This window comes from Camelina sativa, chromosome 9, assembly GCF_000633955.1.
Source record: "Camelina sativa cultivar DH55 chromosome 9, Cs, whole genome shotgun sequence".
Lineage (NCBI taxonomy): Eukaryota > Viridiplantae > Streptophyta > Magnoliopsida > Brassicales > Brassicaceae > Camelina > Camelina sativa.
The window spans coordinates 5,614,253-5,639,257 of record NC_025693.1 but is presented as its reverse complement, the minus strand read 5'-3'; the positions used below and the strand labels follow the sequence as shown (position 1 = coordinate 5,639,257).

Sequence of the window (25,005 nt, the reverse complement as noted above, 5' to 3'; positions counted from 1 at the left end):
AAAATCACTTACAAAAAATGATTTTAAAAAGAAACATCATTTTTTGTGATTGACACAAAATTAACATCATTACAATAACTGATGCAAATATTATGTACAATTGCATCAGTTGTAAAAAAAATGATGTGAATTATTTGCATCAATGTAATATAAATCATTTCTTTAAGTGATGCAAATGTTTTTTACATCAATTATAAGTAATACAAATAATCAAAATAAGTGATATAACATGATCATTTTTTTGTAGTGTATAATTCATTTGTTATGTGTTATAAAAGTTTGAATTAGAGAATTTGTTAAAAACATTATTTTGAATATATTACCAAAAAAAATTGTTCTAATTTATTTTTCTGCGCATAGCGCGGGCCATTACACTAGTCTCATTATAAACCCCCGGAGTAGTTACTATAATAAGATGACCGAATAAAAAAATTACCTAAATGACAGAAAATGCTAACACATTTAAAAAAAAAACTTACAAGATAGTAGTAGATTAATAATTCATCTTCGTACATACAACACGCTCTTCACTCTAAACTTTGTTTCAACGTAGACAAAACCTAATTGTCATGTTGTAATAATAAATACTCTCTCCGTTTTAAAATATAAGATGTTTTGGAGAAGTTTATTGTTTCATAATATATGATGTTTTCAAATTTCAATGCAACTTTTAGATTAGTTTAGTATTTTATATTATGCAGTATTGTTTCTGTTGAACTTGTTAAAAGTAAAGACTTCTTAATCTGCGTGATTTGCTTAAAACATCATATATTTTGAAACGGAGAGAATACTATAAAGAGAAAAAAATAAAAAATAAAAAAGAAAATATAAGAAAGAATATTCAAAAGTTTCCATGGGACACGATTTTGGACCGAAGATATTTTCAAACCTCTCTCCCTGTTGATTAATGACTTTTTGGTGCTTTGGTATACACCTTATTGGTGTCGACAAAAAAAAAAAAAAAAAAAAAAAAAAAAAANAAAGAAGGTATACACCTTATTGGGAGATACAATTATTATTTTTCCTTTGTTGGTTTCTAACTGAAATTGATACACAATACACTTATTATAAATCTGGATTACATAAATGATACTATTTAATTCACTTATTTTTTTGCAATTCCTCTAATTTATTTCTGTTATCGTATATAATTTAATATTCATATCCTACTCTGTTTCATTATTGCTAAATTTACGATTTATTTATTTATTTGTGGTGCAAAAAAGTCATTAATGTTTAGAACTTTAGATTAATCATTTCCTTTGAGTTTGAGGTATAAAAAAAATATTATTCATTTCATAATTTTGAAAAGTGTCTTTTGACCTATAATATAATCCACAATACAATATTCTTACAATGTTCGATCATCTTTGGCAAATACAATAATGAGTAATTTTTTTGGCTTCGAATGGACCTCGATACTTCGATAGGGTGTGGAAAATTCGAACAAAATTATACTCACAAAGGAGACAAGGCATTGAAGAACATGTATATCATGCATAGAGATTATACTTTGCATACACAAAAATAAAATATAGAGATTGTAATACACCAAAATAATCTGCAGACCGTCTAACTCAATCTTTGACATATCAAAGTCTTGTAAAAGCAGAACAGACAATCCATATAAAACCAACTATAACATGGCCTAGCACATCAGAGTCTCAGACCATCTCAGCATTCCTAACCATATATACAGCCTAAATTAGCTAGGGGGCGAGCTTCTGGGCACTCTTGACTGCTCTTACATAGAAATCCAATCTCCATAACATGATGTTGTCCTGAAGAAAACACAGTTCGGTTGAAATGCTGTTAGTGTTCCAATTAAACTTACCAGGACCAAAGAATCAATAACCTACGCATTGTGTCTTACCGCCTTATCCAGGTTGACTATAACCTTATCATTGAAATCTCTGCCATATGATATGTCATGGTTTCCTACTATTTCAGCGACACGGTTGAGATTTCTTTCAGGCAGCTCCTTGATTGAGTTCTGAAGCTCCCGAATTTCACCATGAGTCATAGGTCTGTTGAGTTAACGACAATACATAAGCAACCAATAACAAACAATGCTATCATTTTATAAGGTAAACTCTTTAGCTGATCATATAATGGCGCTAACTAGAGATCAACTAGACCACACTATACCTGCAAGTGGCCACAACATCGTCAAGAAGATTCTCGAGCTCCTGCTGCATATTGTCCAGCTTTCAAAAAAAATAACATATACAGAAGTAAGCTATATTAGATGTTTGATCTTTCCGTAAGCTAACAATGTACTGTAAGATTCAAAAGAGGAAGTTAGTTACTTTGGACAGCAGAATACTAGAATACTGCGACGTTATGTTCTTGACCATATCAGGGTCAGAACTCAGAAGTAGCTGAATGTCATCTTCCTGAAGGTATTTTGAGAAAAGAAGAAGAAGAGAATTATAACACCCGATTACAAAAACAATGCCATGATGGAAAGATATATGTGTAGTTGTATGTTTCAAGCAAGTAAAAGACATACTCTCTCCCTTCCGGATTCTTCAGGGACAAAATTGATCGGTGAGGATGACTGAAATTTGTTCCCTAGCTGTGAAATCAGGTACATAGAGCTCACACATTCCTGCATCTGCAAACCAAATTACAATAACATCAAATACTCCTTCATCATACTAGCAAAAAAAAAAGATATCAGAAATAGCACTTTGATGTTAATGTACCTCATCAACTTCTGGAGTTAGATTCCTAACACACCGCCTTAACAAGACATTCAACTTCTCTTTCTCAAAACTCGACATCCTAGCTCCTATGACACTCTCAGAATGTCTCTCACTGGCTTCTTGTTGTTGATCATGATGACAAGAGATCCTCTCACCTTGAGACAAAAGCTCAGTTACTTGAGATCTGTAATTAGTAAAAGAGTCTACTCTGTTTCTTTGGATTCCAGGTGACAGAGTCGCTTCTGCTGTTCGTTTACGCATAGCTTCAATAAACACTGCAATGTGCACACAACACAATTTGAGAAAGATAAAAAACAAAACTTGATAAAGCTATCATACTACAAGAACACTACATTTAACATGTATCATTGAATCTATTATCAAACCATGAGCACACAATAACTATGAATTTATAAAACCCTAGAATTTCTGATTACACAAGTTGCAATCCAAAACTTCAACAAAATTATAAATCTGAGCGTGCGAAATCGAATTGCAAATCAAAATTGAGAAATTTGGCGAACCCAATCGAGAATCGGAATCTCTACAGTGATAGGAATTGAAACGAAGCTTGAGGGGAAAAAGGTAAGGGAAGGACAAATATCAAGGAGACGCGAAACTCACCGTGAAAATATTGTCGTCGGAGATTATTGTCGCCGGCGATTCGAATTGACGGAGAAGACGAAAAGGTTAAAAAGTGATTTTACGCTAACAACAATGCAGTGATTACGTGTTTATGGAACACGTGAGTCGTGGGCCAATCATAAGCTTACGTTATGAATGAGTATGATTGGGCCTCAATTTATATAGGCCTTAATGTTTTGAGGTCAGTGTTATTATAAAAGTACAACACTGTTTGTTGACCGTTTTATCTTTGTTTGTTGGTATCAAGCGCGTTATGGTAAAAACGGTGAAAATATTGAAACTGAGATATGATACTAAGAGACGACGGTGATGTAAGTGAAAGTCTATAAATCTTAACTATGATCGACCCTGTTCGGAAACCTTGTCGACACATATCGATGTGACGTTGAAATTTGTAGTCACTCCTTTTGATAGCACGACAAGAAGAAGAACATGGTAGATAAAACAACTTAAATGAGTATTCAAACATATATACTAGGTAACTGGATTGAAAAATATATACAGAGATGTGACAAAGATATTATGGGTGGTGTATGATTTATTAATTCTCTAAGCATAACCATACCAACAAGAGGACTCTAACCTACCAAACAAAAGCATACATGTTTCGTCTGACTTATATATATATATATATATATGCTTCCACAATCACATAGCACGACTCTATTTTAAACTTCCACTTCATACGTGATAACTGATATCAACTTTTAATTTCTTAGTTTTTTTTTAGCAGAAACTACAAATTAGATACCACAAAATTATTCTTGAAATTGAATAGAATTACAATAGTCAGTGTCACGTGTTCTCTATTGTCTCTTGAAAATTACAAATTACCATCACCACATGTTCTCTCTTTTACTAACAAAAGATGAAACCAATGAATTTTTTAAGACAAGTTCCGATGGACTCGGTCAACCAAAACTTCGGTCAACTCTTTAGAAATCCCCTATAAATTAAATTTTACTTTCCTTAATTTCTCCAAAATCACTCTTTTCTTTTCTTTCACCTTTAATTTACCATAAAAGAAAAAAACACTCGATCGAGAGACACAAGAACGAGACGTAATAGACCATACCACACAAGAAAAAACATATTCACACACATCTTTACAAACAAAATGACAATGACACTTAAACTCCTATCTCTCGCCGTAGCCGCCTTGGCCGTAACCGCAGTCTTCGCCGCCGATCCACCAACACCGGCAAGCGCACCGAAAGCCAACGGCGGGAAAAACTCGACTTCTCCTTCTCCCGCGGCTTCAGCATCCCCAAAAGCAACCGCCTCCCCCCCAACCTCGCCACCTACGGCTGCTCCGACCATGGCCAAGAAAAACTCCACCGCAACTCCAAGCCCTTCCCCATCTTCAGGCAGCGGCAACACCGCAAAGTCTCCAAAGTCATCATCAGCCAAAACTCCCGCCGCAAGTCCTGACTCAAGTTCCGACGATTCTTCCGAAGGTCCTTCCAGCTCGTCCGATGCACCAACCGCCTCCTCTCCGCCAGCTCCTACTCCAGACATGTCTCCATCGTCCGACGGCGGAGCTGGCGCTAGTGACGTCCCTGAAGCTTCGCCTCCGACCGGAAGAGCCTCATTGCTCGAGATCTCTGTCTCCGGCTCTATTCTCACCGCCGTTGCATGGCTCTTCTTCATATAATTTAAATATCACTATTTTTTGGGGCTTTCATATTAAGACTATATTATACGTTCCATATCAATTTTTTCGGTTTATTTTAAAAACAGTTCTCGCTCCGATCCGATTTGTAACACGTTAAATTCACGTGCATAGTACGGAGGTTAGGATTTGATGTTGTTATAAAATGTGTAGTTTGTGTTCTTTATGATTTATGTAATCTTTAGTCATTATATCAATAACCATGATATTCTGATCATGGTTTAAAGGGTCTATTTGTATTTTAATTACATCCATTTTTTTAATGATCCTTGCATGGCTAGTATATATAATAACATCTTTTTAGTGGACAACAATGCAGAACATCGTAAAATTATGTGGAAAGATCTATAATAAACAAAATTAAATTTGCAAAACCATCGAAATTCCGTTAAATTATTATTAGGTTGAGTATAGATTCGCAAACTATAGACCAAATCAACCAAAAAAAACACAAGCTATTAACCAAAAAAAATAAATATCGAATAATAAGCTTGTGAAAAAAAACAAACAAACTAGAGTCATAAGTACGTTTAATATAATACTAGACATACAATTTCTTTCAAAATGTGTATCGATGCCTCTTGATTTTATAGGTCGCTAAAACGATATATTATACGAAGATATTTTGTATTTGGAAAGAAACCGTACGAACAACCAAGGTACATATATAGTTACCTTTTTATCAACAAATAGAAGAAAAATATTGCATATATACATGTAAACAGATGTTTACGATTATTTTACTGATCATACATATGTCAACTAAAATAAATAAATAAATATATATATATATATATATATATATATATATATATATAATGTAGGTATAATTTCAGTCTATATCAGATAACAAACTTATGTCTAGCTAAAATTGAAATGATTATGCGGTCTGATATATATCATGGTTTTTAAGTGTTTTTAGCCATGATATAAGCTTTTTTATAGAGTATTTTTTTTTTGTTTTTTAAGGGTCTTTTTGAGTCTTTATAGGATTTAACATTGATGAGAGTATAATGAAACTAAATAGGAGGATTTGGAGCATATTCAAGCATTGAGGCTGAGTTGTGAAGTTGGGAGACGAGTTCAGAAGTATGCATGACTGATGCAACCCAAGCATCGATTGATGCAGTTCCCACAAGACAAATCAGAAGTTTTCCCAAAAAGTTTAGGAAGATTTACAAAGTTGCCCAAAGTTTTGCTTATTTGCAATTAAGGCCAATTCGTATTTTATGAATATAAATAGGTTTTCTAGGTCATTGTTTAGACCTAAGTTTTATTTTTCTGTAACTTTTTGAGAGAGAGAAATCCTGAGAGCTTTTGGAGAGACAAGCCAAGAACTCAGCCATGTTGAGAGAATCTTCTAAACTCCTTTGTTTTTCTCTTTTGAATTCTTATATGATATCTATTTTATTTATGGGTTTTGTTTCATTAATCATGTCTGAGTAGATCTATTGTTAGGTTCAGAGTTTTCATAGGGTTTTTATAGTTTATTAGATCTGTTGATTTATTGGGACAATTATTCTTTTGTGATCTTCATCTTTGGTTGTTCTTCATATTAGTTCTTGATTGATCACCTAGAATTAATAACCTAGGAAAATAAATTGATATGAGAATATACTTGATTTTCTTGATAAAACATTTGATGAGCATAATTACTTCTTGCAAAGAGATTTGATTTAATAATTTTGTGAACAAATCTAAACTTGTTTTCAAAGCTGGATTTTAACTTGAATTTTGCAAAGAGATTTGGATTTTCGGGTTTTAAAACTTAGATAACATTTGTAGTGGGAACTGATTTATTTTACAAATGAGTTTAGAGTTCTTGATTTGATTTTAATTGATTGAATCCTAATTTATTGATTGATTTAATATTCCATAATTTCCTGAGAATTTCCCTAGACCTAGCACTTTGAATTCTTGAATTTACAACACTTTTAAATTTTGTTTTTGCATTGTTTTTAAATTAATATTTTGATTTAGCATAATTAAAAGATTATTAAATTTATTGTGTGATGTAGAGTCTATGTGGATGCGACCCCTATAGAGTATTACAACTACAAGACTGCTAGTACCATTAGGGTATTACAATTTGAGCATACCAAATTTTGGCGCCGTTGCCGAGGACTTTTTTGATTCACCATTAGATTAAAGTCTTTAGTTTTGTCTAGATTTTTATTTTCTTATTTTACTCACCGAGGAATGATTTTGAGTTGAAGCCTGCATATTTTGCTCTTGTTGGACAAAGGCCTTTCCAGAACCTGTCACATGAGAAACCTCTAGACCATATTGAGCACTTTGAGGATATAGTGACAAGCATTAAGGCGAATGGAGTCACAGAGGACTATCTCTATTGCAAGCTTTTCCCCTACTCTCTTGCTGGGGAAGCATCTCATTGGCTAAGGCAACTGAAACTAGGATCTCTGAAGACCTGGCATGACATCAAAGTGGCGTTCTTTAATTTCTTCTATCATGATGTGATGTCCGATGAGCTGAGGATTAAGCTTTCTATCTTTAGACAAGAACCAGCTGAATCTTACAAAGCTGATTGGGTGAGGTTCAAAGCATACTAGAGAGACTGTCCGCATCATGGTTTCTCAGAGGTGTAGTTGCTTAATATCTTTTTCAGTGGTATTTATTGGAGGTATCAGATGGTTTTGGATGTTGCTAGTGATGGGAACTTCAAGACAATGTATTTAGATGAGGGTGAACAATTAATTGAAAGGCTAGCTTCAAGTAACAGTACTAAGAATGCGGACATAGAGCGGAAAAGAGCATATAAAGGCCATGATTCAAATCAGTTTGCTACGGTGAATGATAAATTGGATACAATACACAATCTTCATGTGAGAAAGAAGTCTGTCCATTTTGCTGAAGATGTTGAGACTTTTGAGCTAGAGCCAGCGACTAAAGAAGAAGATGTCAACTATGTGTATGAAGCTGGGTTTCAGGTGACAACCAGCAGGGCAGCAGACCTTACAGTGGGAACTTTTCAGGCTACACTCCTAACCCGAATTACCAGAAGCAACAACAGAACAATGGCTATACAAGGACCTATGGTAATTCTTCTTATCAGTCTCCACCTCCACAGACTTCTGAGAGTCGAATGGAGGCCATGCTTGAGCAGATTCTTCAAGGTCAAGAGCAGTTGACAGTGACATTCAATGGGAAGATTGACAATGTCAACACTGAGCTAAACGAGAATATCGATGCATTAAACATTCATGTCAAGAAGCTAGATAATCAAGTTATTCAGACTGTTGGGTCTGTTAAACGAGGGTTTTCTTCATGGAAAAACTGAGTCGAACCCCAAGCATGCTTATAATGAAATTTTGGTGAAGAAAGAAGACAACGATACGGTAATGGATGTTGCATCGACCGATGCACAAATGCATCGATTGATGCAACCGCCATATAGTAACGATCGACACACTACCAGTGTCGATCGACACCCCCCACAAACAGCTCTGATTTCTCTTCCAGTTCCACCATTTAATTCAAAACAAGCCTACAAGTATAAGGTTCATTTTCCTAAGCCTAGGAGATTCAAGCAGGAGCTTGAGGAAGCTAGATGCAAGGCTATGATGGACAAGGTAATTTTTGAGATACCTTTGATTGATGCAATCAAGTTTTCTCCTAAAATTAAGCGGTATGTAAAGATAATGGTTACTAATGGTTTGAGTCCTGAGGAAGCAGCTTTGCTAACCAAGGACATTAGTGCGATTATGTTGAATCAACCTCCATAGAGACAGAAAGAGAGGAAAGAGAAAATGGTTGTCTCTAAGAAAGTGAGTGCAGTGATTCAGAGTAGGATTGTAGATAAGTTACCAGATCCTAGAAGTTTTGTATTAGATTGCTCTATTTCCACAGAAAGTTTTGCTCACTCTCTTTGTGATCTCGGTTCTAGTATCAATTTAATGCCACATTATGTTGCTATGAGACTTGGGATTACAGAATACAAGCTAACTAAGATCTCTCTTATCTTAGCTGATCAATCCAGAAGGTCTTTGAAGGTGTCTTAGAAGATATTTCGATTAAGATTGGAGATTTCATGATTCCCACTAACTTTGTGGTGTTGAAGTACGACAAAGAGCCTAATGATCATCTCATCCTAGGACGCTCATTCTTGGCTACAGCTGGTGCCATCATTGATGTTAAGAAGGGACACATAGCGTTAAATGTGGATGATTTGGTTATGAACTTTGAGATGGACAAGCTAAGGAAGGCTCCCATTATTGATGGTTAGACATTTTCTGTGGAGATTGTTTCTGACGATGATCTGATAATAAAGCTTCATGAAGACATCATTGATGGGTTTGTTTAGGAGTTGGAGACTGTTGAGAAGAATGTTGAGATAAGCTGCAAAGAAGATGCTGAAACACGAGCTGCAGACTATGCATCGATCGATGCAGCTGTTGCATTGATCGACACACCTCCACGAGTCAACCTGGACTTGTCCAAAACCACAGATTCTCCATTAATTTCTTAGCTGCAAGTCCTAGACCAGTTGTAAAGCTGAAATCACCATTACACAGTCCAGAATCCACAGGTAAAGCAAAGGTACGCATCTCCTTCTTCTAAACTTCCTCATGTCATCAATAAGAATTTCACTTTACTTACATATTTTGTTTTACACAAATGAATCTTAAATCTCAAATAATAATTTTACTCAGAATATTTTATTTAAATTGATTTATCCCGCACATAGTACAAGTTGGTACCTAGTTAGATTATATAAGATTAATGGCCGGAAACTAAACCGAGGAATAAAAATCCATGATTTAAAATTTGAACCAAACATTTATAAATTTATAAGAGAATTTTGAGAATACAGAAACATCCCACAATCATTTATAAGATTGAAACCCAAAAATAATTTTTTTACATAATTTAGAATCCTTTCTTTCCCATGAATCATAGATAAGATTAAAACCCATAATTATAGTTTCAAAATAAACTATAGTCAGTTTTTTCCAAGGATGAAACCACAAACTGATAAATGATGATTTTAGATGGAAAGGGTCTACAATTGATTGTGATTGAAGAAGGAAAGAATGAAATGTTGAGAGTTTTTTTAGTTTTATGGGCCTATAATTAATTAGATCCAAAGCACAAATAACTTTATTTAATTAGGCCCAAACAACAACATAATACATGTGTTCGATAGATAACATGGTTCTTCTGTATTATCATCGGGGTAGAATGGAGTTTGAGCGCCCAGAAGGGAAGTTTGTATTTAAGGGAACCGACTTCAGGGAGTCTCGTGATCTCGGTTATGTAGGCCAGGAAGGTGATCGAGAAGGGGCGGGAGGCCTATCTGATTACAATTTTGATGTCAGAGTCAGTGGGGCAGTCTACAGTTAGCAGTATTCAGGTTGTTGAGGAGTTCGGAGCTGTGTTCCAATCGTTGCAGGGGTTACTACCATCACGGTCTAATCCCTTCACGATTGAGCTGGAACAATGGACTACGCTTTTATCCAAGACGGCTTACATGATGGCTCCAACAGAGACGGCATAGCTGAAGAAGCAGCTGGAAGATCTTTTGAGAAAGGGTTCATCCGTCCTAGCATGTCACCGTGGGGAGCGCCAGTGTTGTTCGTTAAGAAGAAGGAAGGGAGTTTTCGCTTTTGCATTGATTACCGGGCTCTAAACCGGGTCACTGTGAAGAACAAGTACCCTCTTCCCATGATCAATGAGTTGTTGGATCAGTTAAGAGGTACTGTTTGGTTCTCCAAGATTGATCTTGTGTCGGGTTATTATCAAATCCTAATAGATGAGGCGGATGTGAGGAAGACGGCATTCAGGACGAGGTATGGGCATTACGAGTTTGTGGTTGACTAACACGCCAACAGTGTTCATGAGATTGACGAATTGCATGTTCCAGGAGTTTCTAAATATGTCTGTCATCATTTTTATCGACAATCTCCTGTTTATTCTAAGAGTCTTGAGGAGCATGCAGTGCATCTGCATCTGAGAGCAGTTATGGAGAAGCTGTTGGAGCATAAACTATATGCTAAGTTTAGCAAATGCAGTTTCTAGCAGAGGAAGCTGAGATTCTTGGGTTACATTGTTTCTTCAGAGCAGTGGATAAAGAGAAGATTTAGGCCATTTGGGAGTGCCATAGCGGAATGTGCAGTTTCTGTTGAGTACCACACCGGCATTGGCATTGCCAGAGCAGAATGAGCCTTACGTTGTGTATACAGATGCTTCTGGAGTTGGTTTGGGATGTGTGCTGATGCAGTTGAGAAATGTTATTTCCTACGTTTTGCGGCAGTTGCAGAAGCATAAGGCCAATTACCCTACCAAATAATTTAAATTATTATTAATAATTAAGAGAAACTTTGGTTTCATATATGATTTTTTTCTCTCCACATTATATTAATAATAAAAGTGTGGAGAAAATTTTAAATAAAATATTGGAAAATAAATAAAATGGAAAAATATTTAAGAATTATAGAAATTAATTGTGATATATTAATGTGAACATATTGCTAATAATTAAGAGAGAAAAAGATAACACATGTCAAATATTAACAATACCAAATGTCAAAATATTAGAGTAAGTTTAGAGGAAACATTATCATATTTTTAAAAATATTGGAAAATAAATAAAATGGAAACATATTTAAGTTATATAGAAATTAATTGTGGTATATTAATGTGACCATATTGCTTATAATTAAGAGAGAAATGACACATGTCAAATATTAGCATAGAGAAATTATTTTGGGTAAAATAATGAAAATGCAGAAATTGAGAAAAATATATATATATATATAAATATATATATATATATATTTATTAATTTTGGATTATCATAAGTAAAGAAATAAATTCTGATAAATTAGTGTAAATAATTAAAAATATTACTAATAATTAAGAGAAACTTTTGGTTTCATATATGAATTTCTTGTTCACATTATATTAATAATAAAAGTGTGGAGAAAATTTTAAATAAAATATTGGGAAATAAATAAATTGGAAAAATATTTAAAAAGTATAGAAATTAATTGTGGTATATTAATGTGAACATGTTGCTAATAATTAATAGAGAAAAAAGATGACACAGGTCAAATATTAGCATTGTCAAATGTCATAATATTAGATCAAGGTTAGAGTAAACATTATCATATTATATAAGATATGGTTTGTGTATTGTTTTCCCTTATTCACATTACATCTACATTGCATATGAAACAAACAAACTAGTTAAAAATACCCTAACCAAGTAACCATATTCTAAAAATAGTTAAAACTATAACCATTTTCTAATATATAGAGAACCAGGAACAGTTCATGAACACAAATATGAGTTAAGAAACACAACTCCTAACCGTAAAACAGCAACTAGCTCACCAATCAAAAACCTCCATCTCCTATACAAGTTTAAATTCTCACCATTCTCCGTTTCCCCATTCAGTTCAATTCTCCTTGATTGTTTAGTCAATCTGCTTAATTTGAGAACCTCACAAGAATCATCTTATATTCAAATTAGCTAAATAATATAACCCCAAAATATTCTACACGATGGCCAACCACTTCTTCCTCGTCTCCTTTTTCGTAGTTCTCACCGTCGTTAATGGAATCTCAGCAGCTGATTCTGGAAGTCTCAACCGCCATCTTCATCAAAGACCCTTGCTGACAACAAAGCAACAGCAGATAATTCTACAAAGAACTTGATAGATAGTCTTGGTCCATCTCAAGATTATGCGGATTACGAAATCCCCCTAGAACTTGCACCAGACGGTGTCACGGTGGTCGGGGATTACGTTCCCATTACTCCCAACGAGAGCACAAAAAATATTACCGATACGCTTGCACAACCTGAATCGGATCAGGAGGATGGCGAAACGTCGAGCTCCGACTCTAGATCTTCTTCAACCGTTTTGGCTGTTGTTGTTGCGGTGGGAGGAGCCAGCTTATTTTTCTTTTGAAACGGACAAAGATATATGATGTTGTTCGATCAATCATAGAGTGTGCAACATGAAATATTTTTTATTTGTGTAACGTCAAATTTTATTTTGCGTTGAGCCTTTTTTTTAATATTATTTCTTTATGTCAACCGGAAATTTCTTTAATAAAATGTTGAAATAGCAGAATCTCAGTGTCATGTATTTGAAATAACAAGATGAACGTAATCATGAATGGAAAATAAAACTGTGAAAATTAAAAGGCCCTGTTTCTTAGCCCAAACATCCGCTATAATCTACTAGTAGATGGTCGATGAGTCCATACAATCTTTGCGTCTTCAAAAGGTGTCTTCCAAATACTTTGAAGTTAACGACTTTCAAATTCAAACCATTGCGTCCATCAGATTCACCAAGTTTGACAATCACCTTCAAATCCCATATTCATGTATCATACATTTTTGCATTGCAATAGTAAGGTTTTTTTATGTCATGTATTCGATTGTTGAGTGTGGATACACGTTAGGTTTGATACATATACATTTTTTAAATATTGCATTCAAATGGTTATAAGTTATTCGGTGTTTTTATCTTTGTATAAAATGTATTACTAAAATAGCCATTATATTGAAAATCAGGTATATTATTAGAATAATCTTTTTATTTTCTACAACAATTTTTAAAATATATATTAAATTTAACATTTATTTTTGAGCACCAAATGTCCGACTATATATATAAGTCACAAAACATTTGAACCAAAGCCTTAAGTGACCCAAATGGCGCATGAGTCTTGAATTCAAGGTTTTTTTTCTTAATAGTTTAGTTTTTTTTTTCATTTTTCTTAATAGTTTAGTATAATACTTTTAAATTACATAAAGAAATTAACCGTGACTAAAAAAAAAAAAAAAAAAANAGTAAAAATACTAGGCGTATTAAACAATTAATTTGTTTGGTTTTCCACATAATGACACTTGTTACATCGTTTATTTTCAATTCAAAATTCCAAAATGTAAGCATGTGAAAATATATATACTATTTTTTTTCTCTCTAAACCGAAACAAAATAGCACGTCTTTTTTTCGCAAAAAGACCACATATTAGTGTACCAAAATCAAGTATTAATTAACAAGACAAAATCTATATCAACTCATAGCATGCAGGACAAGAAGAATGTGTGTACTGTCCGAGAAAATTGGACGTAAACAGCCTTCTGTTGCGTTTGAACGTGTTGCCGACAACTTTATGGCGTTGGCCCGTTTTTTTATGTCAACTCCATCGATCCACAAACAATGTTCCCTTCTTCGTGATTGGCTGAACAAAATCTTTTTTGACAAACTTTACTGTATATAGTGGGTTCATGTTATAGCATTGAAGTTTCTTTCTCAAATCACTAAAAAGAAAAGTTCCACCTTACGGTAGTTAAGGTAGAATCTTTGACCAGGATTTAGCCCAAAATAGGTCGCAAATGATATTGGTATATGGTTGATGCATGTTAAAAAAAAAAAAAAAAAAACGAAAGGATGTTTGCTAGCTTGAAAATTATATTGATATAAAACTTAAAAATCATCAATCTCTCGCATATGCCTAGAGGCATAGCAGACGCATTACACATATAACATTACTTTTAAAAGCACTTCTCCTTAGAAAAGAAAAAAAATCTTACCATTTGTTAAACATACGCACCATTGCAAACCACAATGATCCATTAAATATCTTCTCTTTTAATGATTTCATTATCATTAACAACGACGGCCTCGCCGACAACTCAAAGTGCCTGCCGTCGTCGTGATGGAACCCACAAGTGACGATGGCCTAGCACTCAGGCTTGAAGCTCTTGCATAAGTCGAAGGTGCTTCGGCACCCGACTCCCGGAAATAAGCTCCGTTCAACAACATATCTCCTTCCGATCTCCAGTTCCAGTCTCTCCATTGGCTCTCGGGTGCATCTTCATGTTTAGTAACCTATACATATAAATAACCACATGCAAATAAATACAAAAATGTCACATATTAAACATTTATAAAAGTAATCTTATCCACATTATGTACCTCTTTATTAAATCGGGTGTTCGGAGCGAGAAATCTATTGCCTTGGCTGTATATCGTCGGAGAAGCACTTCCTCCAATTGCATACATTTCCCAGTGAGTATAATCATTGTTCACTACATGGAAATATCCATGCCTACACCTGTTTAATTATTTATAACCAAAACCATAAACATTAACATTTTACTAACCTTTTCCTTTCAATTTTTATGGTTTAAAACAATTGAAAAAATGTTCTCTCTCTTAGTTTTCTCGAATTTCTCATATTAATATTATTATTTAAGTTTTCATGCATTTCCCTATATCCAATGTACGAATATAACAAACGTCAAAATTAGCATTTCCAAGCATATATATATAAAAAGTATAAACAGATAATACACATATATATACACTCAAATCTGCACTGGCATTATACCACTATCATCTTTCGCTAATTAATCCACTGAAATTAAGTGGAACAATACGAAGATATAAAGAATATGGCCGACACTTGTTTTTGATTTAGTGGTACAATATATTCATCAATTCGTATCTCATTTAATAAAAAGAATCTTCTATATAGCGATGTGATCGATCCATGGTGGTTTAAAAGTCTCATTCCGCTTTTGTTGACTTCTTCCATACTCTATAGTCTCTAAAGTGAAGCTTTCACATTCAAACTACTCTTTATACGCGTGCTTCGCATACAAGCCTAATATATATGTATTCTAAGTTTCTAACTACTATTATACATGTGTGCACGCAATGAAGGGTAAAAGAATTACCGTGGCATTCTTTGAACGAGTCCTTCTCCGAAATGGTTAAACGCAATTGTGACTTGCATGTTCTTGTCCTGCGTGTAACTATCGCTATGCCCTAAAAGCATGACCTTGTCATGGTGAGTCATGTGGTTGTTCGATATGGTTATAGCCGTCGAACCATGTATGGCGTCTATGAGTCCATCATCACAGTTGGACAACGAGCAATGGTCAATCCACACGTGTTTCCCTCCAAATATCGCCACCGCGTCTCCATCTGATGGGATCCACAATCCAGTGTGACGTGGACCATCTTTAATCATGCCACCTACACACACAAAATATTATTAGCATGTATATTATGTTTTCTATATATTAGAAACATTTGTATTCATTATATTAAACACTTGCTAAAAGTATAAATTTGCCTCACCTGGTCCTGGTTTGCAATCATGGATGTTAATGCCATGAATGATGATGTTGGTTGCATAATGGATCTTTAAGCAAGGTCCATTGGAAATGTGAACACTCGAGCCTCTACCATCGATGGTCTTGAAAGATGTGATGATAAGTTCTTTTTTTAGCCTAATAACCATATCTCTCTTGAAAATGATCCATAATGGTTCTTCCTGTGTGACTGCGTGTCTTAGAGTTCCAGGTCTAGGGTTCACTGGATTGTCGTTGGACGGATCCGTAACTACATAAATTCGGCCATCCCGCCCTCCTATAGCATTTTTGCCAAACCCGATAGCACAATCTGCTAGCCGTTGGCGGTTTGTTTCCCAATTAGGGTCACACCGCCAACAATCATCGATAGGATTTCCGGTTCTGCAAGTTAGGTAGGCCAAGCTCCTCCTTGTCGCATTGAATACACTTCTACAAAGAGAGAGAAAATAGACAGAATCTTAATAATTACATAACTGATTCCGTAGATAAATGTGAAACATTTAATATGTGGATAAAAAGTGTACAGTTGAAGAAAGGAAATAAATAAATGTGAACATATTATGTCGGTTGAGGAAAAATTGTTGGACAAAATTGGCAATGTATATGCACTAGCGAGCTTCACTTTAACCCTTTGTGAAATTACAGATACAGTAGTTCACATAAAGTCCTTTACTGGGTAACTATCATGTGAACCATAGTGAAGCTTATTTTTCGTGGAAAAGAGCTTTCTTGATTTAAAAGTTTAGACGTTTAGTTAACAAAATAATTGGGAACTGAATCTGTAAAATGTGAGCTATATATAGTAATAATAGAACCAAAATCATGTTAGACATTGTTAATGGAATAAAATGTCGCAGTTTATTTTGTATACATTATAAATGTATCATAATAACATTTTAATTTCACAAAAAGCCACATTGTTCTATCAAACTTGAAATTATCATATTCAAAGCTTTGTTTGAAATGTTACGTACCTGTTAACTTCGTCAACTACAAGACTTGGATCTTGAACATGGGCCAACGACGAACTCTTAGAAAATGCAATCGTGTTGCAGATTGATAGAAGAAGTAGAAAAGCATAAGCCATATTAGAAGACGAAGACATTATGCTAAACATAGATGGAGAGAAAAAGATAATAAAAAGGGAGTTCGTGTTTTTTTGTTGAAGCCTGTTATTGTCGGAAAGTATTTAAAGAGGAAGAGGAGTTCCGGGAGTGAAGGCGTGATTTATTTTTAAATTATTTTCGTGAGATATACTATATAGTTTTTAATAAAATTCACTATGGAGTTGGGACCCTACGTTATCGTAATTTCAGGTGAACATATAACAAACGGTTAATGTTGTGAAACCGTTAATTGGGCTTATTAGTAGTCAAAAAGTATTTGCTTAATGTCAACCTTATTGACCTCCAACGATGCCGTTTTTGCAAATTCTTCAATTTGTCTCCCTCACATTTGCAATCAAAGAAACCAAATCACAGGGTCAAATTTATGTGTGTGTTTAAACGAAATGATGACTCTTTGTGAAAGTAAAAGGGAAACCTACTAACCGTTAATTGAGCATGGTAGTCAAAAGTAACTGCCTAAAGTCAACTTTTTTTACATTGAGAACGATGCCGTTTCTTGCTGTTTTTTTTTTGTTTCCCCTGCATTTTTACATTTAAAGAACAATTTGTTTGTGACATCATATGTTTTGTAATGACATCATATGTGTTGCTTGTGAAGTGTGCAGAGGTAATGGTAGGAAGCTAATCTAACTATAATGATCCTTTTTGGAAGCTTCAGGGGACCGGAAGATCAAATGCAAAGTCGAGTGAGCAATATCCTCGAGCTAGACAAATCGCAATCACTCCTCTTGACAAATCCCTTTTTATCGATTTTCTTCTTCACCCTCGTATGCGGCCTAGCTAGCTCCCAAATGATCATGAATCATAGTATAACAAGTAACAACACAATGATTAGTCTTTTTTTTAATGAATTATTATCATATTGTATGGTACGTAATCATCTCATTACAATTCTCAAATTAGAACATATTGGTTTGTTAATTGCTATCATCGACCGTCACAGCGTCACTCTTATTATAACACTACTTTCATGCATTTCCATTATTCCAAGGTTTTTTTTTTCTTCCGGTGCTTAATCGTAAAGATGAATGCCCATAAGATTCTAGAATAATGTGATAACCAAAGGATGATCACTCCAAACTATCATAAAAATGAGAAACTGTATGCGTTGAGCATTTGAGTTGATAACCATACCAGGGCAGTGTAAGACCAAACCTTTCCTCGGTGTACCCAATAGTGAAGATGAAATGATGGATACCCAAAAAAAAAAGATCCCAAAATGTATTTTAACCAAAAAAGATCCCAAAATGTGATAAGAAAATTATGGTCACTCCAAACAATTTGTTTCCATTTCACCATATATCATCCAAAAGTCGAAGTGAGATGATTTCACTTTGATCACTTCCGGAAGTGTATACTTCTCTGATTTAAAGTTTTTCTTTTTATACTCCTTTTTTTTTTTTCTACATTCAAATTGGTATCCACAACCTGGTACTCTATTATTCAAACTTTTGACATTAGTCATGAAATATAAGAGATTGGACGCTTTGAGCATCTGGATAGATACTTTCTAGTTCGTTCAACCATTTATCATGATCACATACATCATAACCACATCCCCCTCCCCCATATATACTCCGATATGATTCTCATTCAATTCTTTGAAAAGATCACGTGATCTGTTAAAAGATAATCATCAAATATGGGCTTCTGCTTTATGTTAGCATAAAGCCAAAATAAAACATGAGCCCGCGGGCCTCCTCCAATAATAATGGAGAAAACATTTCTCAAATACTCTCTAAAATCTTCTAAATTACAATCGTGGCATGTACATTAATTTATATCAATTCGAGAAACTAGTTAAACACATCATCACGAGCTTTAGAAAGAGATTGTCTAGGACTTAACGTATGAGTATTATAATTATTATCTTTGGTCAAACATGTATGAATTTAAATTTGGGAAAAATAAAGTCAAACACCATGAAATTTAAGTTCGTTTCTAACCAACAAGTAAAATAAAAACTTGATATATAAGAGTACTATTATATACTAAATCACTATATATAAACATATATATTTCATCCATGAAATAAAAAGTAATATGTGATCAAATACTACTTCAGTATTCAAATATGTTTAGCTTGAGATTTGATGTTACAACGGATTCATTAAAAGGTTTACAAATTACAGTCATCTCCATGTGAATGTAACAATTTCTTTTTTTTTCAGTGGCAATTTTGTATGTTCGAATTATTAATCAATTTAAATTTTGGAAAACCGTGCATGGTGGATAGAAAAAGACGAATCTCACAGCGGGTTATAGCTAGACAACACGAGAAACAGCTAGTTGTAATAATTCTGCCATTTGGTATATTAAACTAATTAATCTGCCATATGGAGTATGGACGAACAAGCATTATAGAACTACCATTTCTTCCCTCGTTTCGAAAACATTATAAAAATGACAACAAAAAAGGAAAAGAAGAATCATTGATAACGAATTTATTTTTCTTTTGTCGCAAATAGAATCAACAAGACAACAACAACAAGTGTGCAATCACTAAACTTCCATTTATTTTAGCAACAAAATGCCTGTTGTATTAAAACAGACCAACTCTTTTGCTTTAAATACAAAAGAAAATATTTGTTCCGGATATGGTAGAAATTAACAAAAACTTAGACTCCCTTCAATTTATATTAAGTTTTACTTTACAGCTTCAATTTTGTTTCGTAAAAAATGTTACTTTATACTTTCAGTACAGATTTTTAATCAAACTTTCAGATTTTATCTGTACTATTCTAATATTTTAACAAATAACAATGATATAATACATTAATAAAAAGGTAAAAAATGAAAATTAAATCGCTTTTCATATGTGTGAAAAACTTTAAACGACTTTTATAATAAAATGAAAGAAATATCAAATATCTTCAGATTATTTTCGTTTATTGTAGTAAATTTAACTATAAATTTTAATTAGAGTAGTTAATTTCACTGTTACCCTAAAAAGAATAGGTTTTTAATATATGTTTTTCCTTGATCTTTTTGTTGGTTTTTTAAATGTAGTTTTAACTAATCAAGTTTAAGATGGCACTAACATTAGAGTAATTTATCAAAAATAATAATAAATAATGTGGTAGTTTATAAAAATCACAATTATGCGATTTAAATATTTTTAAACGATTTATCATTTGCTTATCTATTATTTATGAGATGAGAGGGGTTTTCCTGTACTGTTATTTTTTAACCGTTAATCACACTTTTTTATTACATTTTTTTTCACCTAATTCACTTCAAATATTAGTTTTCTCATGAATATTGTACTAAGAAATTATTCTTTTAGATAGAAAGTTTCCCAATCCAAACAAAAAGGTAGCCGTCACTACAGTGTTATATATTCATTGTTTTATATCCAAACAAAAATAAATACATATTTATCTGATCATATATAATAAGATAAATAAATAAAAGCGAATTTTTAGACTGCGAATTTCGTTATTTTCATGGCGTCTCCTTTGATCTCATTCGTGACTTGGACCTCCATCTGTAAGTTTAAGTATTCGCTAATGAGTTAAACTCAAGCCGCATATACCAAAGTAACCAAACAGAGCATAAGTAGAAAAAAACATCTTCTTCTTCCTCGTAAGACTTTTCGGACATAAAAAGGTCAGTTTCTTTTTGCGTTTTGGTTCTCGTGCTTTGATTAATTTTGTTTAATCGTTTTTTGTGTTTATCAAGAAGAGAAACGGTTTCTTAACCGCAAATCCCTCAACTCATATCTGTAAAACCCATGTGAGACTTTTAAAGTTGTATCAGAGAAAGATTTGTTTTTGTTTTGTTTATACTAATTTTTATATGACTTGTGTGTTGCAGTCGCAGAGAGTTTCGTAAATAAGAATAAACTCCAGCTCTTGATTGTTTACTTCCTTTTTGAGTTTAATCGATACCAAAAGTTTCCATTTTTTTTAATAGTATATATCTCAAGAAGAAGAAGGTGCTGAATGGTTCTTGAGATGGGTTTGTGTTAAGTTTGTGAGTATAGTTGAAAGATTCAATTCCAATTTCAATGGAGCCTCCAGAAGGATTTCGAGCTTCTTTGTTTCAATTCTTACTCTTTCTTCCTTATTTCATTGGATTGTTGTTTCTGGGTTTCATCAAAGGTATGAAATTTATTAAAGTGAATCTTTACTTCAATTATATCCAGGCCTGATTATATCATTGTTTCTATTTCTGGCACTTAAATAGTATGATATGATGGCACTCTTTTAAGAACTATACACTACCAAAGGTCTAACTTTGTATGATTTTCTACTTCTTTAAGCCCTATTTTTTCAATTTATTCAGACTGGTTTTGTCTTCTGGTAAGAACATTAACTCAACAAAGGATTTGACTTCTTTACATGGTTGTTGACTTTTATCTGGTTCCTTAATTGTTCTTTCTCATGACTTTTACTTGGTCGTTTTTTTAATGCCATGACTCTTTCAGTTACATACTAATGTTTGAACGTAGGAGTTCTGTTTTCATCTTTTAGTAGTCATCTTAAAGGTTGATCAACACTGTCTAGTGTTTTCTTGTCAATGAAGTTGTTCTAATCATATTCACTAGTTTAATGCCTTGGAGTAGTTTTTTTCTGATCTGAAATACTCTTTCCTTGTTGCTTAGGTATCGTTTTGTGCCCACTCGTATGCCTCATTGTGACTATAGGCAACTCTGCGGTCATACTGAGTCTTTTACCCGTCCACATTGTTTGGACTTTCTGGTCAATCTTGAGGTAACAAACTCCTCACTCTCTTTGTTATCTCTCTCGATGACGACGCTACAGACGCGCTAATTTTGGTTCATCTAACATGCAGTGCAAAACAAGTAGGACCAATCTTGAAGCTTTTTCTATGCCTATGTCTTCCTGCAGCCATAATTCTCTGGTTGATTCTTAGTATTGTGGGGACTGTTTTGGGAGGAGCTTTATATGGTTTTCTCTCCCCAATTTTCGCCACCTTTGATGCTGTTGGTGAGGGCAAGCCTTACCCGTTTCTCCATTGCTTTTATGATGGAACTTGGAGCGTCATACAACGCAGCTTCACCGTTGTCTGCGATTTTAAAGATGTTTGCTTTCACTCTTACTTCTCACTAATGGATGAGTTTAAACAATGTTGCCCTGATCGCAAACTTTATGAGATAAGGTATTTAGATATAATATCCTCATTCTTGATCTTCCTTTGTGAAACCGATCATTCGATATCGCCTTACTTACCTCTCTTATCTATCCTCAGGCTACTTCAACTTCCAGGGGCTTTGGTAGTTTCAGTTCTTGGGATTCTTGTTGATTTCCCTGTGATCTCGCTTGTAGCCATATGCAAAAGCCCTTACATGTTATTCAAAGGATGGCACCGTTTGTTTCACGACTTAATTGGACGGGAAGGTCCATTCTTAGAGACAATGTGTGTCCCCATTGCAGGCCTCGTGATCTTACTCTGGCCTTTGGCTGTTACGGGCGCTGTTATTGGATCAGTTGTCTCTAGTATCTTCCTCGGTGCTTATGCAGGAGTAGTCTCATATCAAGAATCTTCTTTTTACTATGGACTCTGCTTCATAGTTGCTTCTGTGTCCATTTACGACGAGTATAGCACCGATATACTTGACATGCCTGAAGGATCTTGTTTCCCAAGGCCAAAATATCGAAGAAACGAAGAGGAACCAACGCCTTTTTCTGGTCCTGTACCAAGACTAGGCTCTGTCAAGAACGCATCATCGATGAGAGCAGGATCAGTCAGAGTCCCTATGATTGATATTAAGCCTCTCGATGTAAGCACACGCCTAATATTCACCAAAACCAAATTTGAAAAATCATATCTTTTGTCGTTTTCTTGACTTCTTGATGTCTGTGTGTGTGCAGCTGTTGTATGAGCTCTTTGTTCAATGTAGGACATTTGGAGAAGTTTTGGCTACAAAAGGGCTGATAATTTCGAAAGATATCGAAGAAGCGAGATCTAGTAAAGGCAGCCAAGTGATCAGTGTTGGTTTACCTGCTTATGGACTTCTTCAAGAGATTCTACGCTCCGTCAAAGCCAATTCTTCTGGCTTGTTACTAAGTAAATTTTCAAGCTTTTCTATATATTTTCATATAGACTATGACCATAAGTGTGATTTTTATTTGTCTGCATGTTTGTGTAGGTGACGGTGTAACTGAAATAACTACCATGAACCGACCAAAAGACGTCTTCTTTGATTGGTTTCTGCATCCGTTTTTGATACTAAAGGAGCAACTGAAAGCTACAAACTTGTCCGAGGAAGAAGAAGAGTACCTCGGGAGATTAGTTTTGTTATTTGGAGATCCAGAGAGGCTAAAGAGCTCGAATGCAATTTCGGCATCTCCTCCTCTCACCGAGCGTAAAAGAGCCGAACTTGATGCATTTGCTCGCAGGTAAAAAAAACCGCCTTAATAATTTGATGATCTTTGTTTGTTGAACAATTTTGTTTCTCTTAACAAAATACTTTTCATGTCTTTGTGTGTGTGTTTATTAGGATTCAAGGGCTAATGAAAACGGTGTCAAGATATCCAACATTTCGTCGACATTTTGTGGCATTAGTGAAGAAACTATCGGACGATTTGGACCTGAAAGACAACAGTACGGTGAAGGACGAATCTATAACAGAGCCGTCAGGTTCGGTTAAGATAATTACTCGAATATTCAGTCAGAGATCATCCAGAAGAAAAGGAAGTGTCAATGGATCCGATCAAGAATCGCAAAAGGGTGTCTCACGGAATATAGATATCGTTTAAACATGGCCATGGGACATGTTGTGTGGATATGTCTCTGGTTCTTTGCTCCACAAACTTGACAAACTTGACATTCCTTGTAAAGATTGTTCATAATTTTAGATTTGTCAAGGTAATCAACATTAAGTAACAAATGATACGAACGATTTTGTCAAATCATCTTCTTTTGTTTCCATTGTTGCAATAGATTTTCTTTTTTTTTTTACATCAAAATTTTGAGTCTAAATTCTTCATCTTCCATTGTTCCATTGTTACACACTTACACTATAAGTCTATAACATTGTTAATTTTCTCAAATCTTTCTTAACTTTATTGTAACCTTGTTTTTTTTTTTTTTTTTTTTTTTTTTTTTTTTNGAAGTGACTCTTGTGTAGGAATTACTTATTGATTTAATTTAATTATCCAAAATTATAAATGCAGTTTTTAATATATCAATTAATTTTATACCTAAACACCCAAAATAATCAAAATATCCAATTGTAAGTGTTTTTTCTGGGTACCGGGTAGTTCAGATAGTTTTCAGGTTCTGATACAACAATGATGCAAGATTCGAAGACGAATATTTTCTTGGCCGGCGAGAGTAATGGAGCGAGATATTTGGAATATTTCCAAATTTTATTATTATTATGTTTTATTTAATTAATTAATATTATTTTAATGTTTTAGGGTTTTGAGCTTTTATTATAAGTAGTCTTCTTAGACCTTTTTTGTATTCAGTTATTGATAAATTGTTTAATCAAAAGATTTAAAGAGGTTTTTCTAAACCGTTGTGAAGATTCAAGGTCAAATCTTTTTTGACTGACAAGAGGTGATCTTCGAATCTTTTCTTGGCCGACGAGATCTGATGGAGTGAAATATTTAAAATATTTCCAAATATTATGATTTACTTAATTAATTAATATTATTCTAAAATATTCAAAAGTTTTAGGATTTTGAGCTTTTCCTATTATAAATAGTCTTCTTATACTTGTTTGTATTCAGTTGTTCATATAA

The 25,005-nt window shown here is 34.0% G+C and overlaps 4 protein-coding genes and 1 pseudogene across 4 annotated transcripts; 2 read left to right on the top strand and 3 right to left on the bottom strand.

Moving 5' to 3' along the window:
- On the bottom strand, positions 1,473-3,442 carry LOC104710567. Its single transcript, XM_010427191.2, has 7 exons — positions 3,333-3,442; positions 2,709-2,983; positions 2,513-2,617; positions 2,310-2,396; positions 2,149-2,207; positions 1,874-2,027; positions 1,473-1,781 (listed from the first exon to the last, which is right to left on the bottom strand). Exons 2-7 carry the CDS (start codon positions 2,967-2,969, stop codon positions 1,710-1,712), a joined length of 738 nt encoding a protein of 245 aa, XP_010425493.1. The 5' UTR covers positions 2,970-2,983; positions 3,333-3,442; the 3' UTR covers positions 1,473-1,709.
- On the bottom strand, positions 4,354-5,264 carry LOC109126568. Its single transcript, XM_019230248.1, has one exon. It carries the CDS (start codon positions 5,001-5,003, stop codon positions 4,362-4,364), a length of 642 nt encoding a protein of 213 aa, XP_019085793.1. The 5' UTR covers positions 5,004-5,264; the 3' UTR covers positions 4,354-4,361.
- Positions 12,550-12,956, top strand: LOC104710565 (annotated as a pseudogene).
- Positions 14,462-17,338, bottom strand: LOC104710564 (putative pectate lyase 11). The gene is made up of 5 exons (XM_010427189.2): positions 17,138-17,338; positions 16,150-16,592; positions 15,744-16,044; positions 14,980-15,118; positions 14,462-14,892 (listed from the first exon to the last, which is right to left on the bottom strand). The coding sequence occupies exons 1-5, from the start codon at positions 17,278-17,280 to the stop codon at positions 14,671-14,673; spliced, it is 1,248 nt and encodes a 415-aa protein (XP_010425491.1). The 5' UTR covers positions 17,281-17,338; the 3' UTR covers positions 14,462-14,670.
- Positions 20,691-24,215, top strand: LOC104710563 (uncharacterized membrane protein At3g27390). The gene is made up of 8 exons (XM_010427188.2): positions 20,691-20,899; positions 21,206-21,393; positions 21,897-22,005; positions 22,088-22,414; positions 22,505-23,036; positions 23,128-23,323; positions 23,406-23,655; positions 23,757-24,215. The coding sequence occupies exons 2-8, from the start codon at positions 21,300-21,302 to the stop codon at positions 24,013-24,015; spliced, it is 1,767 nt and encodes a 588-aa protein (XP_010425490.1). The 5' UTR covers positions 20,691-20,899; positions 21,206-21,299; the 3' UTR covers positions 24,016-24,215.